The sequence below is a fragment of the Rhinolophus sinicus genome, chromosome 15 (assembly GCF_057876585.1).
Source record: "Rhinolophus sinicus isolate RSI-liver-muscle chromosome 15, RSI-T2T, whole genome shotgun sequence".
NCBI lineage: Eukaryota > Metazoa > Chordata > Mammalia > Chiroptera > Rhinolophidae > Rhinolophus > Rhinolophus sinicus.
The window spans coordinates 101,977,739-101,991,813 of record NC_142515.1 but is presented as its reverse complement, the minus strand read 5'-3'; the positions used below and the strand labels follow the sequence as shown (position 1 = coordinate 101,991,813).

General features: G+C 31.7%; 1 protein-coding gene across 1 annotated transcript in view; it reads left to right on the top strand.

The window, feature by feature from the left end:
* The window catches only part of FBXO8 (F-box protein 8), a 41,928-nt gene extending 28,128 nt beyond the window's left edge, over window positions 1–13,800 (top strand). Inside the window, exons 4-6 of the mRNA XM_019733191.3 lie at window positions 7,709–7,827; window positions 9,695–9,891; window positions 13,166–13,800. Coding sequence (XP_019588750.1) covers window positions 7,709–7,827; window positions 9,695–9,891; window positions 13,166–13,353 — 504 coding nt within the window. The 3' untranslated portion in view covers window positions 13,354–13,800. The remainder of the gene's footprint in view (window positions 1–7,708; window positions 7,828–9,694; window positions 9,892–13,165) is intronic.
* The last annotated feature ends 275 nt before the right edge of the window (window positions 13,801–14,075 follow it).

Below are 14,075 nucleotides of genomic sequence, written 5' to 3'. Positions count from 1 at the left end.
AAACCTAAAAGACAACATTTTCTCAATTCTTGAAAGTCATCGATTGTACAGTATCCATGAATTTAATTGCAGCTTTTGAAATATGGGAGTATGAAGGAAACACTACATTAAATGCACATTTTTAAACCATGATTTATCCATGATTATATAATTTTCTTCTTTCATATCATTTAGAGATGCCTTCTTTATAATCAAAGTCTTAAGATCTTTGTGAACCAATTTTGGCCATTAGCAGTTAAATCTAGCATCATAATGCCATGTTGGTTTTTATTATTTGGACTGGTGACTCTGACCTTTGAGAGTTTATAATTTGAGGTAGTTCTCGGTATACTTGAGGTTTGGTCCAACTCATAAGTTTTTATTATGTGATTATCTATCTTTTTTCCCCCTGTAGCTGAATTATATAACTCTTAAAAGTTTAAGGTTCTCTTGAAAGTCAGCTGGCGCTTTTGTACAGATAAACCCTTCAACAAATATATATATTTTTAATTTTATTGGGTAACAGTATGTTTTTTCCAGGACCCATCAGCTCCAAGTCAAGTCGTTGTCCTTCAATCTAGTTGCGGGTGGCGCCGCCCACCATCCCATGCGGAAATTGAACCAGCAACCTTGTTGTTAAGAGCTCGCGCTCTAACCAACTGAGCCATTCAACCGCCCCAACAAATATTTATTAAGTATCTCTCTACTTACTAGTTGTATGACTTTGACCTTTAGCAAATGATTTAAACTGTCTATTCTTCAGTTTCCCCATCTATAAAAGGCGTAAATAATAGTACCTATTATCATTTTGGTGTTGTGAAGATTAAATGAAATAATATGTTTAGTGCTTCTAAGTGCTCACCAAAATGTAGCTTTAAATTTATACTAGAGGTCAACTGCAACAACTTTTACTGCCAAGAGCCAGACACTGCTCTAGGCTTTGCGGTTCTTTCTCTCCTGGAACTTTTGGATTCGAGTAGATAAATATTCGACACCTGAGTAATGATCCTTCAGGAAGTACTTGTATGTATTGTCACACCAACATCTACTTTAGATGGTGATACTCTTTGCCTTTCATTTCCTGGCCTGTGATGAACAATCTTCTGCATAGACAGTAACTTTTTGTCTCAGTGGTGCTGCGTAGCTTAATCTTTTTGAAAACGTTTTAAGCCATCATTAGGTGTCCAAAATTATGTTCAAATTAAACATGTGTCTTGGCTGAAATGGTGGTAGGATGGACAGATATTTTAATTACATGAATACACATGTGCTGGCAGTGAAACTACCATTTAAATCCCAACTTGCTTCTCTGCTATTAAGATTTGGGGTCTTTTTTGAAGTGTTTATTTCAAAATTGTTTTAGAGTTGTTAAAATATATTTATCAATGTGCATATTAGAATCTGGGTAATATGATAAAACTTGAAGTAGCATTAGTTATTTAAATAATTATATATACACATGCATTGCAAACGCAATTTTTATGTCTGATTTTTATAAGCAGCAATTCTAAATTAGCTAATACTGGTGTTCAAACGTATCACTTTCTCATTAATTTCAATTGTTAGTAATCATACCTTAACCTAATGGAGTATAATCTCCATATTTTGATAGAATGCTTTCTTTTTCTAATTTACAGACATGTTAGAGATAGAAGGGACGTTTTTAAGAAGCTTACCTCAGCTACTAGCAGCTTTGTCAATAATAATTACAATAATGATTGCTGTATTTAATTATTAGTAGTAATTTATCAATTAGGAAGTACATTCATATTTATCATCTTATATTGCCCTATGCCAGTCATGGATGTGCCCCTTTTGGGGACTGTTAGAATTAATTAATAGGGACTTTTTATTATCTAAAATCTTAGATACTGAGGTTCATATTATTTTGTCTAATATGCTTTCTCACCCATGAAAAAGAAATAGAAAGATCTGTCCTACACCTCTCTACCATTTTCCCTAGATTCCATTCGAGGGGATTTTCCATTTTTCTTTCGATTTTCTTTGAACTATCCCTCCTTTATGTGGGATTCCTATTGACATTTTCTGGCTACAAATAATTTAGAGTGTATATGTGACTGTTTTCAGCAATTCCTGAGCATTGTACACTTAATATACTGAAAAGTTCATAAATTGCTCTTGCAAGTTGAAATCCTTGTCAATTCAAACAAGGTACATAAATAAACTGATTTCATTCCATATTCCGTACTCAAAACTGAACAGTATGACTCTTCACTATCCTCCAGAAAATATGTGATGATCTGACCAATTTCAGTAACTGTGTCAGAGGGAACTGGCCCCTGGATATTGGCACGCTCCCTTCTCTTCACAGTTGTCACTTTTCCCACATAAGTATGGACCATGTGTGCTTTCTGTTCTTCCTAGAGAAGACACAAGACTTAAACCTATATTTCAGATTTCAAACTGACACCAAAAATACCTTCACATTTCTTTCCCAATTTTCATTACCCCCGTTTCCTCTGAGTTATAAGTCACATAGAGTCTTCCAATGAGCAGACTAGTTATGGCTACCTCAATAAAAGGAAAACACTATTTATTACTCGTATAAAATAATATTTCTACATAGGAAAACTTTAAAGATCTGGATATAGTTTTTATTATTATCTTTGAATATAGTCACTAGGTTGGGAATAACAATTATATGCACGAGTAGCTTCAATTACCATGAATAAAAGCATTGTGTGACATTGCTGAAATGCGCGTATGTGATAAAGTTAGTGTTACACGTAGGAAAGTGGCATGGAAACTTAAAGAAGGGAGAAAACATCGCAAAAGTTAGTGGGTAGAATGAAATGAAATGACAGGATACATAATAGATACCTAGTCTTAAACTTAACCATTTTGAAACCTACATTTGTTTCACTTCAGCTGAAAAACAAGGTGTTGATTTTTATTTGCTGAATACATGTTCCTAGATAAATTACACCTATTCAAGTTCTGTGTGGTTTTTTTCTTTAACTATAGAGCACATGTTCTGTGATTAAATAGGGAGAATGAAAACTGTTGGACTGAATAAAAATTAATAGATTTAAAATTTTTCATTGCAATTCTGAAAACACTATAAAAAGAAATTATGTCAGCAGTTATATTAAGAATTAATGCTGTTATTTTCAAACAAGACAATGGGAATACTCCCATGTGATCTGTGGAGGGCTGTCTTCTGATGTGTTAATTATTTATTAGAAATAATTAAGGAAGTACAAGTTTTCATAACATATTGTTATCCTAATTTTTACATTACTTTTGTGTAAACTTGTTACATTTCAATTGTTCATTTCACTGTAGCTAAAATGTATGCTTGAATATTAATATATTAGTCTTATATTGAAAGAAAAATTAGAAATACAGATTGAACTGTTTTGTTTTATAAATATTAAAATTTAAAGTTATTTTAAAAGTCTTCAATTTTCCTTTTGAAAAGAAAATTACATACAGTGTACATACAATTTGCTTTCTATAACATAGTGCTAGTATAAACAGGTTTATTACCTGAAAAATAGTAGGCACTACTGTATTTTTTCATTGTATACAATGGAAAATTTGAACAAGACTAGCTACATTAAAATCGTTACTAAATTTATTTCCTAAGCTGTTCTTTAGGAAAACAATTGAAGGGTACAACGTAGTATGTCACAGTTTTGTTTTATTAGTGATTTCTTTTATCCACCAAGTGTTAACACAGTATTTCTGCCAAGTGACTGTGTCAATAGCCAGTACTTTGAATACCGACTGACCAACAGTCAGTACTTTTTTTTTTTAATTAATTTTTAAATTTTTCTTAGAGTACTTTCAGGTTCACAGCAAAATTCCTTGCTTTTCCATTTGGCTTTGCATGCCTAGTTTTCTAGAGTTCACTCTGTTCCCAAATATATATATGGTAGATTTTGCTTTTGAGGCACACTGTGGATAAGAGTGGTTTGATTTCTTTTTAAACAAGCTTTGTTAAAAGAGGAGAGGAAAACATGGGTTTTATGTAATAGAAGAAAACAAAGGAACTATATTGTAAAACATGAATTATATGGAAAGAGCCATTCTTACAGGAATTAGTAAATAGATGCATTATATAGGTGATTGTCTCCAACACATCCTTTTCTTCATTCTAAATTCCTTTTTAATACTGGTTTTCACCATTTGTTTATGTTTTCTTGAATTATGTGTGTTTGCCACCGAAATAAATTATATCAGAATAGCTCACCACTCTTATTTGATTGTATAAATCTTGGTGCTGTTGTTTGCATAACAAATTTCAGTGGCATACTCTGTGGAGAGTGCTTTACAAAATTTATTCATTTTTTTTTTCTTGAATCACTGAAAACATCGTTCTGTTAAAGAAAACCTTAACCTGAAATGGGATGAATTCACATTAACTTCACCTGGGTTCTCATTGCTGTTTGGCACTCCTTTTGTTTATTCCCCGTGGATTCCTTGTGAAAGATAGAAATCTTTACCATTTTCTTTGTAGCGCCACCCTTTTTCTCTCTTTTCCAACTCTCTAGATGGTTTGTTCTCCTTAAGGAGAAAGCCAACGTGCACTCTGCTTTCTACTTTTATCACTTTCTTAATATGCCTGTATGGACCATTTCTAAGCCTGTCCTCCAGGCTTAGAAAGCATTATAAACTCACCTGTATTTTCTATTCTTTTCCTTGCTCCCCTTTTCTCTGCCTTGCTGCTTATATTATCTCCTCTTTCTCTTGCACTTCAGTCTTTTTCTCTTTCCATTGATGTTCTTTCTTTTGTTTTCTGACACGCACAGGTCAAAATTATCTTGAAAAAAACTCACCTTTTTGCCCTTTAATGTTGCCATTTTTTTTCCTCCTTGGTACTAATACATTTTTCAGTTGAGTAGTCTATACTCAGTTTCCTTACCTCGAGCTCCTTCCTTAGCTTTCTGCTTGGACTTGTGAGTCCCCCTGACTCTCTGGAAAGAGACCTCTGGAAAGTCACCACTTCTTTTTCTCTCAATCATCACATCCAGTGCCCTCTTTTCCCATTTTTGTCTCCTTGAGCTAGCTAAAAAATAAAGGAAACTAGCCATGTTGTATGCTAGGCACTTTCATATCTTCACAATAGCCTTCTAAAATTTTTACTGATTAGGATATTAAGGCTTAAAAATGTTCAGTAAATTGTTTATGTTCAGATAATCAGGAAGAGACAGAACCATGATTTGCTCCATCTTCTGAAAATTATGCTCCTTCAACTATACTATGTAATTGCATTGTCTGCTTTTCTTTAAATTTCAAAGGCTCCTAGTCTCTGGGGGCTATATTCTATGCTGTTCTCTTCATTATGTGCTCCCTTACTGATTGATTCTTATTCAAGATCCTTAACCCTCACTTTTTTCTTTTTATCTGATTACATCGCCAACTGCCTACTGTGCCTTTCAAATTGTAGCTATCATCACCTGAAATTTGATATTTCTAAGATGAAACACATTGCTGTTTCCTACAAATCAATACATAACCTCTATAAACTGTGGGTTTTTTCTATAATTTGTTTTTTTTTCTGTCAGTCATTTCTTTCTGCATCTAAGCCAGAAACATCGGTTATCTATGTTTTTCACTTTGATTATCCCTTGGCTTGATAGCCAGCATATTAACAACTGTTCTTGTTTTCTTAAATGTAGTGTATGAGGTTTTTTTCATGTTTTTAGAATAGCTTACTTCCTTTGCATTTCCATTGCTTTTCACATGGTCCAGCCTGGACAAGTTAGGTTAGATACTAAATTCTCAAAACATGTATTCCATTAAAAAGAGAATGACCAACAGTATACTTTTATGATGCTTACATGATACAAATATCAATGTTAATTTATAACCAGGAGCATCAAATGATATTAAAATGGTATATATCATGTAATTAGAGATTATATACTATTTAATGTATCATATTAGTGGTTTTTATAGTATGTAATTTTTTTAAAGTAGATTAGATTACATCTCTTAAATATTGATTTATAAATAGGTATGAATAAAGAACCTATTAAATAATATTTAAGTGACACCCCTTTGTCTTTGAATCACTTAGATTAAAATTAAGCACTGGACATTCTTCTGATATATTATTATATTTTTAAAGGCAAGAATTTTAGAAAAAAATCAAACCTGACTTAATTTTTGTTCAGTAGACCAACTAAATATACAGTCAACTCTCGATTATTCAAACAAATGGAGGAAAGGATGGAACAAGCATTCCTATATCTCTAGTTCCTGCCCCCCTCAGACAATGGCTGAGCGCCTCATTCCAAATTCTTTGGCTTTCCATCTTGATCATATTACATTTTCTAGACTTATATCCAGGATGCAATCTGAAGTACAGCTTACAATTGAGTTGACAAGAAAGTTTCATGATATCACATTCTGTTCCTCTTTATATACATTTTTAAAATCAGTGCTTTAGGATTGGTTTTGTACTATTAAAATTCACATGAGAATTTGATAACATTGCTATTAGGATGTTAGCCTCATGGCTCATACAATTAGTTTTCTGTGAAATATCTTATCTTTGAAATATAACTTACAGATAATTATTACCTTTCAAAAGCATTACCTCATGGTACCAAATTGCTTTAAAAATTTTTTTAATATTAAAATTTTATGAGAGTTTTAACAGTCTTTTATAAAAATTCTCACAACTTTTTGAATACTTAATGTGTGCAATATTTCTGAGTACTATGTAAGTGTTTGTAAAGGGAAGAAATGCCGAAGGAATTTATGTGTGAAAACAGTTTGTTGGGTGTATATAATACGTCATTTTCTCTACCAATTAACTGCACACAGTGTGCTATTATCCAGACATAAGCATTCCTGGGAATGCATTTATCTGGATAACTGTGAGTTGAAATAAACACACCTGCCCTTTATTTCAATAACTGCACATTCAAATCCACATAAGGCACTTATTTGAATGTGACCTTCATATACATGAGAAAACATTGGTTTCAGTGTTTGATTTTTTTGTTGATTTTTTGTTGTTGATTTAAATCTAAATTAGGTACAAATTTATGGGTAGTGCTTCTCTGGAAAACTTTGCATGCAGAAAAAAGGAAATTCAAAGATAAATCCTATGAAAAACATTGAAATTGTTTTGTCTCATGTTTTGCTTCATTGTGTATTGGAGCTAAATTCTTGTAGAATATAGCAACGCTTAAAGCCAGAGTATGTACAACCCATAAACTGGCCAGGAAGTGTGCCCACTTTAAGTTAAATAATTTAGTTTTCTTTTTTTTTCCAGAATAAAGTTGTTAGTCTTTCATTTGGAAAATCTTTTTTTTTTTCAAGAACTTGTTTCCTTGAAAAGTGTATTAGAATGTGTATCTGAGCTTTAAGATATCATGTTTCTGTTAGGTATCAGCAATATTTGTTATAAGGCTTATTTTAATGTCTATATAGTTTCTCCCTCCTCTTTCTACCCGCGACTCCCCCATTAGGCTATATTTCTGTATAGTTAGTTTTAACTGACACGAGCTAGAAAATTGAATTAGACTTCTTTAGGAGTCTTAACTTTGAATTTCCTACTTTTCATTGCATGTAAACTATCAACTACAAATAATAGTTTCAGTTCAAGTTCTAGCTTGTATTTTGCATGTTAAAGCTATAAAAAGTCTATTAATGCTGGAAAGAATTTATGGCTATTGCTCTTCTGTTGCCTAATTGTTAAATTTATAAATAAAAACTTTTTTTATTTATGAGATTTGTCTTTCTGTCTTAGGGAGTGAACTACTTTATGTCCAAAGGTATCCTAGATGATTCACCAAAGGAAATAGCAAAGTTTATCTTCTGTACAAGAACACTAAATTGGAAAAAACTAAGAATCTATCTTGATGAAAGGTAAAAAAAAATTAGTGTTCATTAGAAATTAGTTAAGTAATGCCTTTAATGACATAATTTTTACTTTAAAAACTATACTACATAGCACTTAATCTAGTTGCAAAATTGAGTAAAGACAGGGAAAGAATTCCTGTATTTACAAATCTTTTTTTGTGAGCTTTAATTTGCTGGTAATGAAGTTACTATTATAGAAGTTTAAAAAAAGCCCATGCAAAATGGAAGCCCAACATCTTTGTAATAGCAAACTAAAACCATATCTTTTTGAGGAAGCTGCAGCACTTTTTCATAATAACTAGCCATAAACTCTAAGTGTTTGGGTAACTAAAAGTTCGGAATTCTGAAATTTTCCATATAAAAATCAAATAGACAAATTGTAATTATAAACTCACAAATCCTGGAGATATTTGCATAGATATATTTGCATATAGATATTACACAGAAGTGTCATGTACAACTTTGAAAATCCTAGAAATGCGTCATTTAATAGTATGTTTTACACAGATAGAAATGATGCCTCGTATGCTGTTCTGACTTGATAGCCAGCCATTCATTTGTAGTCTTTAATTGTGATTATCAATGTACATAAAAGTATTGGGACAACATTTTGATGTGATATACTGAACTACCATTTTTTAAATTATTGCTTTCATACTTATCTAATGAATGGCTCAAAAATGTCTGCCTTTTTATTGTAATTTTCAGTCTTTCTTATTTCTCAGGATTTTTCAACCACAATCTGTGTTCGTTATATTCTAGGAATTTTGCTAGAGAGTAGGAGTATGCAGTTGATTAAAACATAATCCCTGTCTTTAAGGAGTTTACAGTGTAACATACTGGTTATTCAAAGAAATATCTTACATAAAGATGGTGTCGTTAACTCTTTTTATCTTTAAATGCTAGGTACCTAGAGATCAGCAGTTTTTCTGTAAAGGACCAGATCTTTTTGTAAATATTTTAGGTTTTACACGCCATATGCTCTCTTTCACAGCTATTAATAACTCTGCCATTGTGTCATTCAAGCAGACATAGATAGTCATAAACAAATGAGCATGTCTGTGTTCTAATAAAACTTTATTTACAAGAACAAGCAGTGGGCCATATTTGCTCCACTAGCTGCAGTTTACCTATGTCTTCTGTAAGCAACTGGTAGAAATTAAAGATTATAATCATATAATCATGGTTTAGTTTAGTAAGGATTGAAGCATTTATAACAAAGTATGACCATTTGTTAGAATGCTGTTGATTGTATATATATATCCACATATATGTGCATAAATATTTATATAATTATAAATAACCTAAATGTGTATCATTAGAATTATTATATCCATAAGATGAGCTACTGTGGAGCCATTAAAAAAATGAGTTAGGGCTATGTGTAAAGACATAGAAAGCTGTTCACAATATACTATGTGAAATAAGCAAAAGAAAATTCTAGAACAATATACAGTATATGTAGATAATTTTCAAAGTCTGTATAAACAGTTGGTACTCTGGTGATGTGGATTCGTATGGAAAGTGAAGACTCTCATTTTCATAATTAAAAAAAAAAAGAGCTCTGTTTCTTATTTGGATTTATTTAGCCAAGACATTTGAAAAGAAGGTGCCCTTTTTTATACTGAAAAATTCATTGTTTTCATTTTATAATTAGAATTACTAGTTTCATCTTGTTTTGTTATCCTACTCATGAAATATTTTTAAATTGTTTAATTCCTTACGTAATCATACTTAGATTTTTTTTTAATTTTGAGAATTGTATATACTTTATTAGCTGATTTGGTAATCAATAATAAAGCATTTTCATCCAAAAAATTACAATTAATAGAGAAAAGTCAACTAATACTGTATCTTTTTCTTTTTCTAATAGGAGAGATGTCTTGGATGACCTTGTAACACTGCATAATTTTAGAAATCAATTCTTGCCTAATGCACTGAGAGAATTTTTTCGTCATATCCATGCCCCTGAAGAGCGTGGGGAGTATCTTGAAACTCTTATAACAAAGTTTTCACATAGATTCTGTGCTTGTAACCCTGATTTAATGAGAGAACTTGGCCTTAGTCCTGGTAAGAATATACGTAATGAATTCCATATTTCCTTTTCCCACTTCTACTTCTAGGTAAAAATAGTAGTTTATAAGATATTTCCTCACCATGAGGAAAAATTACAAATACTTGTTTAACTGCTAGTAGCAGTGACTACTTTAGTTTATCATAGCTATCATTTATATATGGTAAATATATTGTATTAGGAGGAAAGTTAGACTTAGCTCCATAAATTTTTAAAAATTATTCTTGTTTGAGTGTTGGGTAGTTTTCCTAATCTAGCTAAAAACTTGAGAAATTATTTTTAAAGCTTTTAATAATCCATATATTACATAAGTAACACCTAGAATTTTTCTACTAAAATGTGTTTTACTCTGTTTCCCCGAAAACTATAACCTAGCTGGACAATCAGCTCTAATGTGTCTTTTGGAGCAAAAATTAATATAAGACCTGGTCTTATTATATTATATTATATTATATTATATTATATTATATTATATTATATTATACTATATTATTATATTATAAGACCTGGTCTTATATTGTAGTAAAATAAGACCGGGTCTTATATTAATTTTTGCTCCAAAAGACGCAACAGAGCTGATTATCTGGCTATGTCTTATTTTCAGGGAAACACGGTAATACAACTAGTGCTCATTGTTTGTGTATATCTGTGTTTGTGTGTGTAATACAGTCTGAGCTGCATATTTTTTCATGTGGTATGGCTTTATCCTTTCATATCAAAAATTTTATTGTGTTTATTTTACTAAGCAGAGATTACAAAACATTTACCTATCATACAAAATTTGTTGAGCATGCTTTTACAAGACATAATGTTTAATTAGGTTTATTAAGATGGCAGGATTCTGAAATATAGACACTGCAGTAGTGACAAGCAATTGTAGCAAGTAGTAGTAGCACGTATATTGAGTTTTGTTACTATTTTAATAGTAAACATCAACTTTTGCCCTGAACATACATATATATATATATATATATATATATATATATATATATATATATACACACACACACACACATATACATATATATAAAGAAAATTTTTAATTAAATGTATTGGGGTGACATTGGTTAGGAAAATTATATAGTTTTGTAATACATCATCTATATATTGCACTATGTGTTCACCACCCAGAGTCAGTTCTCCTTCTATCACCATATATTTAATCCCCTTTACCCTCTTCTATCACCCGCCCCTCTACCCTCTATTAATCACTAAACTGTTGTTTGTATCTGTGATTGTTTGTTTCTTTGTTTATCTGTCTTGTTTGTTTGTTGTTTTCAGTTTTATATAAGTGAAGTCATATAGTTCTCAAGTTTTTCTGACTTACTTCACTTAGCGTAATAATCTTAAGATCCAGCTACGTTGTCACAAATGGCAGTATTTCATCTTTTTTGTATGGCTGAATAATACTCCATTGTATACATGTACCACATCTTCTTTATCCAATCCTCTATCAAAGGACACTTTGGTTGTGTCCATGTCAGGGCCACCAAGAATAATGCTGCAATGAACATAGGGGTACATAAATCTTTACAGATAAATGTTTTCAGATTTTTTGGGGAGATACCCAGAAAAAGGATTTATGGGTCATATGGTAATTCTATTCTCAATTTTTTGAGGAACCTCAATACTGTTTTTCCTAGAGGCTATACCAGTGTACATTCCCACCAGCAGTATATGAGGGTTCTTTTTTCTCAATAGCGTCTCTAACACTTGTTATTACTTGTCTTGTTAATAGCCATTCTAATCCTACAAGACATTATTAAAAGAAATTGAAGAAGATACAAAGAAATGAAAAGATATTCCATGTTCATGGATTTGAAGAATCAACATAGTTAAAATGGCCATATTACCCAAAGCAAAAATACAGATTTAATGCAATCCCCATCAAAATCCAAATGGCATATTTTTTAAGAAATAGAACAAAAAAAATCATATTTTTATGGAATCACAAAAGACCCTGAATAGCCAAAGCAATTCTAAGAAAAAAGAACAAGGCTGGAGATGTTATACTCCCTGACTTCAGTTTATATTACAAAGCAATAATCAAAACAGGATGATATTGGCAGAAAATAGACACAGAGACCAATGGAATAAAATTGAGAACCCAGAAATAAACCCATATATATATATATGCAGATAATTCAACAAAGAAGACAAAAACATACAATGGAAAAAAAAAAAGCCTCTTCGATAAATGGTGCTGGGAAAATTGGAAAGGCACATGCAAAAGAATGAAACTAGACTGCTATCTGTCACCGTGTACCAAAATTAACTCAAAATGGATCAAAGATCTAAACATAAGACCTGAAACAATAAATTGCATAGAAGAAGCACAGGTACTAAACTTGTGGACCTTAGGTCCAGAGAAGATTTTTTTTTTTTTTTTTTTTTTTTTTTTTTTAATTGGGGAACAGTGTGCTTTTCCAGGCCCATCAGCTCCAAGTTGTCCTTCAATCCAGTTTGAGGGCGCAACTCAATTCCAAGTCCAATCACCATTTTCAATCTTAGTTGCAGGGGAGGCCCAGCCCACCATCCCATGCGGGAATTGAACCTGCAACATTGTTGTTAAGAGCTGGCACTCTAACCAACTGAGCTATCTGGCCACCCCCAGAGAAAATTTTAAGAAGAAATATTTTTGTTGTCTCATGATGCTCAGCTTTGGCAATTTTTTTCCCTAGCGATTTGCTTTGGAGATTAGTATATAAATTCCACAGACCCTTAAAATAAATACCTCAAACAATATTGATTTAATAATCTTAGGAGTTTACATTTTATTTTCTAGTACCAAGTTAATACATTTTCTTTGTCATTAAAGATGGTTTCAAATTAAATTAGGGTTTTGAAAAATCACATGTGAATAAATGTAACTTTTTAATGGGAAGATAAATATACTGCCAGTACAGATGGTTTTTATGGGGAGTTGAATGGAAATATCACATTTGAAAGCAAGATGAAAATAAAGCCAATTATGACATTTTAAAATTTAGTTTTCACTATACAATGCTGAACTAACGTTCTTTTGAATTGAAGAAAATGCTCACTGAACTGGTGTACAGTTAGGGTGACCAACCATCCCTGTTTGCCCAGACTAGGGAGTTTCCCAGGACACAGAATTTTCAATGTTGAAGCTTGGAAAGGCCCAGGCAAACTAGAATGAATTGGTCATCCTACATTTAGTTATGATGTAATCTTGGTATTTTGAAATTCTGAACATTTTGATAGAATGCGTTTGGGACCACATTTTAAAGTATTTCTTTTTCCTTCCAGATGCTGTCTATGTACTGTGCTACTCTTTGATTCTACTTTCCATTGACCTCACTAGCCCTCATGTGAAGAATAAAATGTCAAAGCGAGAATTTATTCGAAATACCCGTCGTGCTGCTCAAAACATTAGTGAAGATTTTGTAGGGCACCTTTATGACAACATCTACCTTATTGGCCATGTGGCTGCATAAAAGCACAATTGTTAAGACTTCAACTTTTAACTTCCAACTAAAGCTACCCAAGGACTTATTTAGCAGATATGGGGGTTGTATTAGTGCTGGTCATTCTAGCCTCTGTATACAATCAAGCTTGAGTGTACAACCTTGTTTTCTTTTACTACTTTTTTTTTAGTAATTTCCTTCAGGAACTCAAGAATTTTGCAGACTTTTTCTTAATTTTACTTATCACGTTTTGCACAAAGCAGAGCCATTGTCTGACACAGCTGTTTAAGAATGTTAAACTGACATTATACTCTAAAGGATGGTATATTTGTGCATTAGATTTGCCTGAAAAACTTTATTCATTTCCATTCTTTTTAAAAATACCATGTAATGTGTACATATTTAACTAAAGAGATTTATAATCATAATTATTTTATTGTAAAGATTTTAACTAAAGCCTTTCTTTTTTCTCTCAAACCGAGTTCTGAAATTTATTTGATTCTGATCTGAGATTGTTACTGTCTTTGTAAAAGTTGGATCTGACTTTGACAGAAGCCAATACCAGCTTCTCTTTCCTTTGAACTTTGAAAAGAGTATGGATTTGTTACTACCATAGTTTCCTCGAAAATAAGACCTAGCTGGACAATCAGCTCTAATGCGTCTTTTGGAGCAAAAATTAATATAAGTCCCAGTATTTTATATCATATTATATAATATACCTGATATTATATTATATTATATTATATTATATT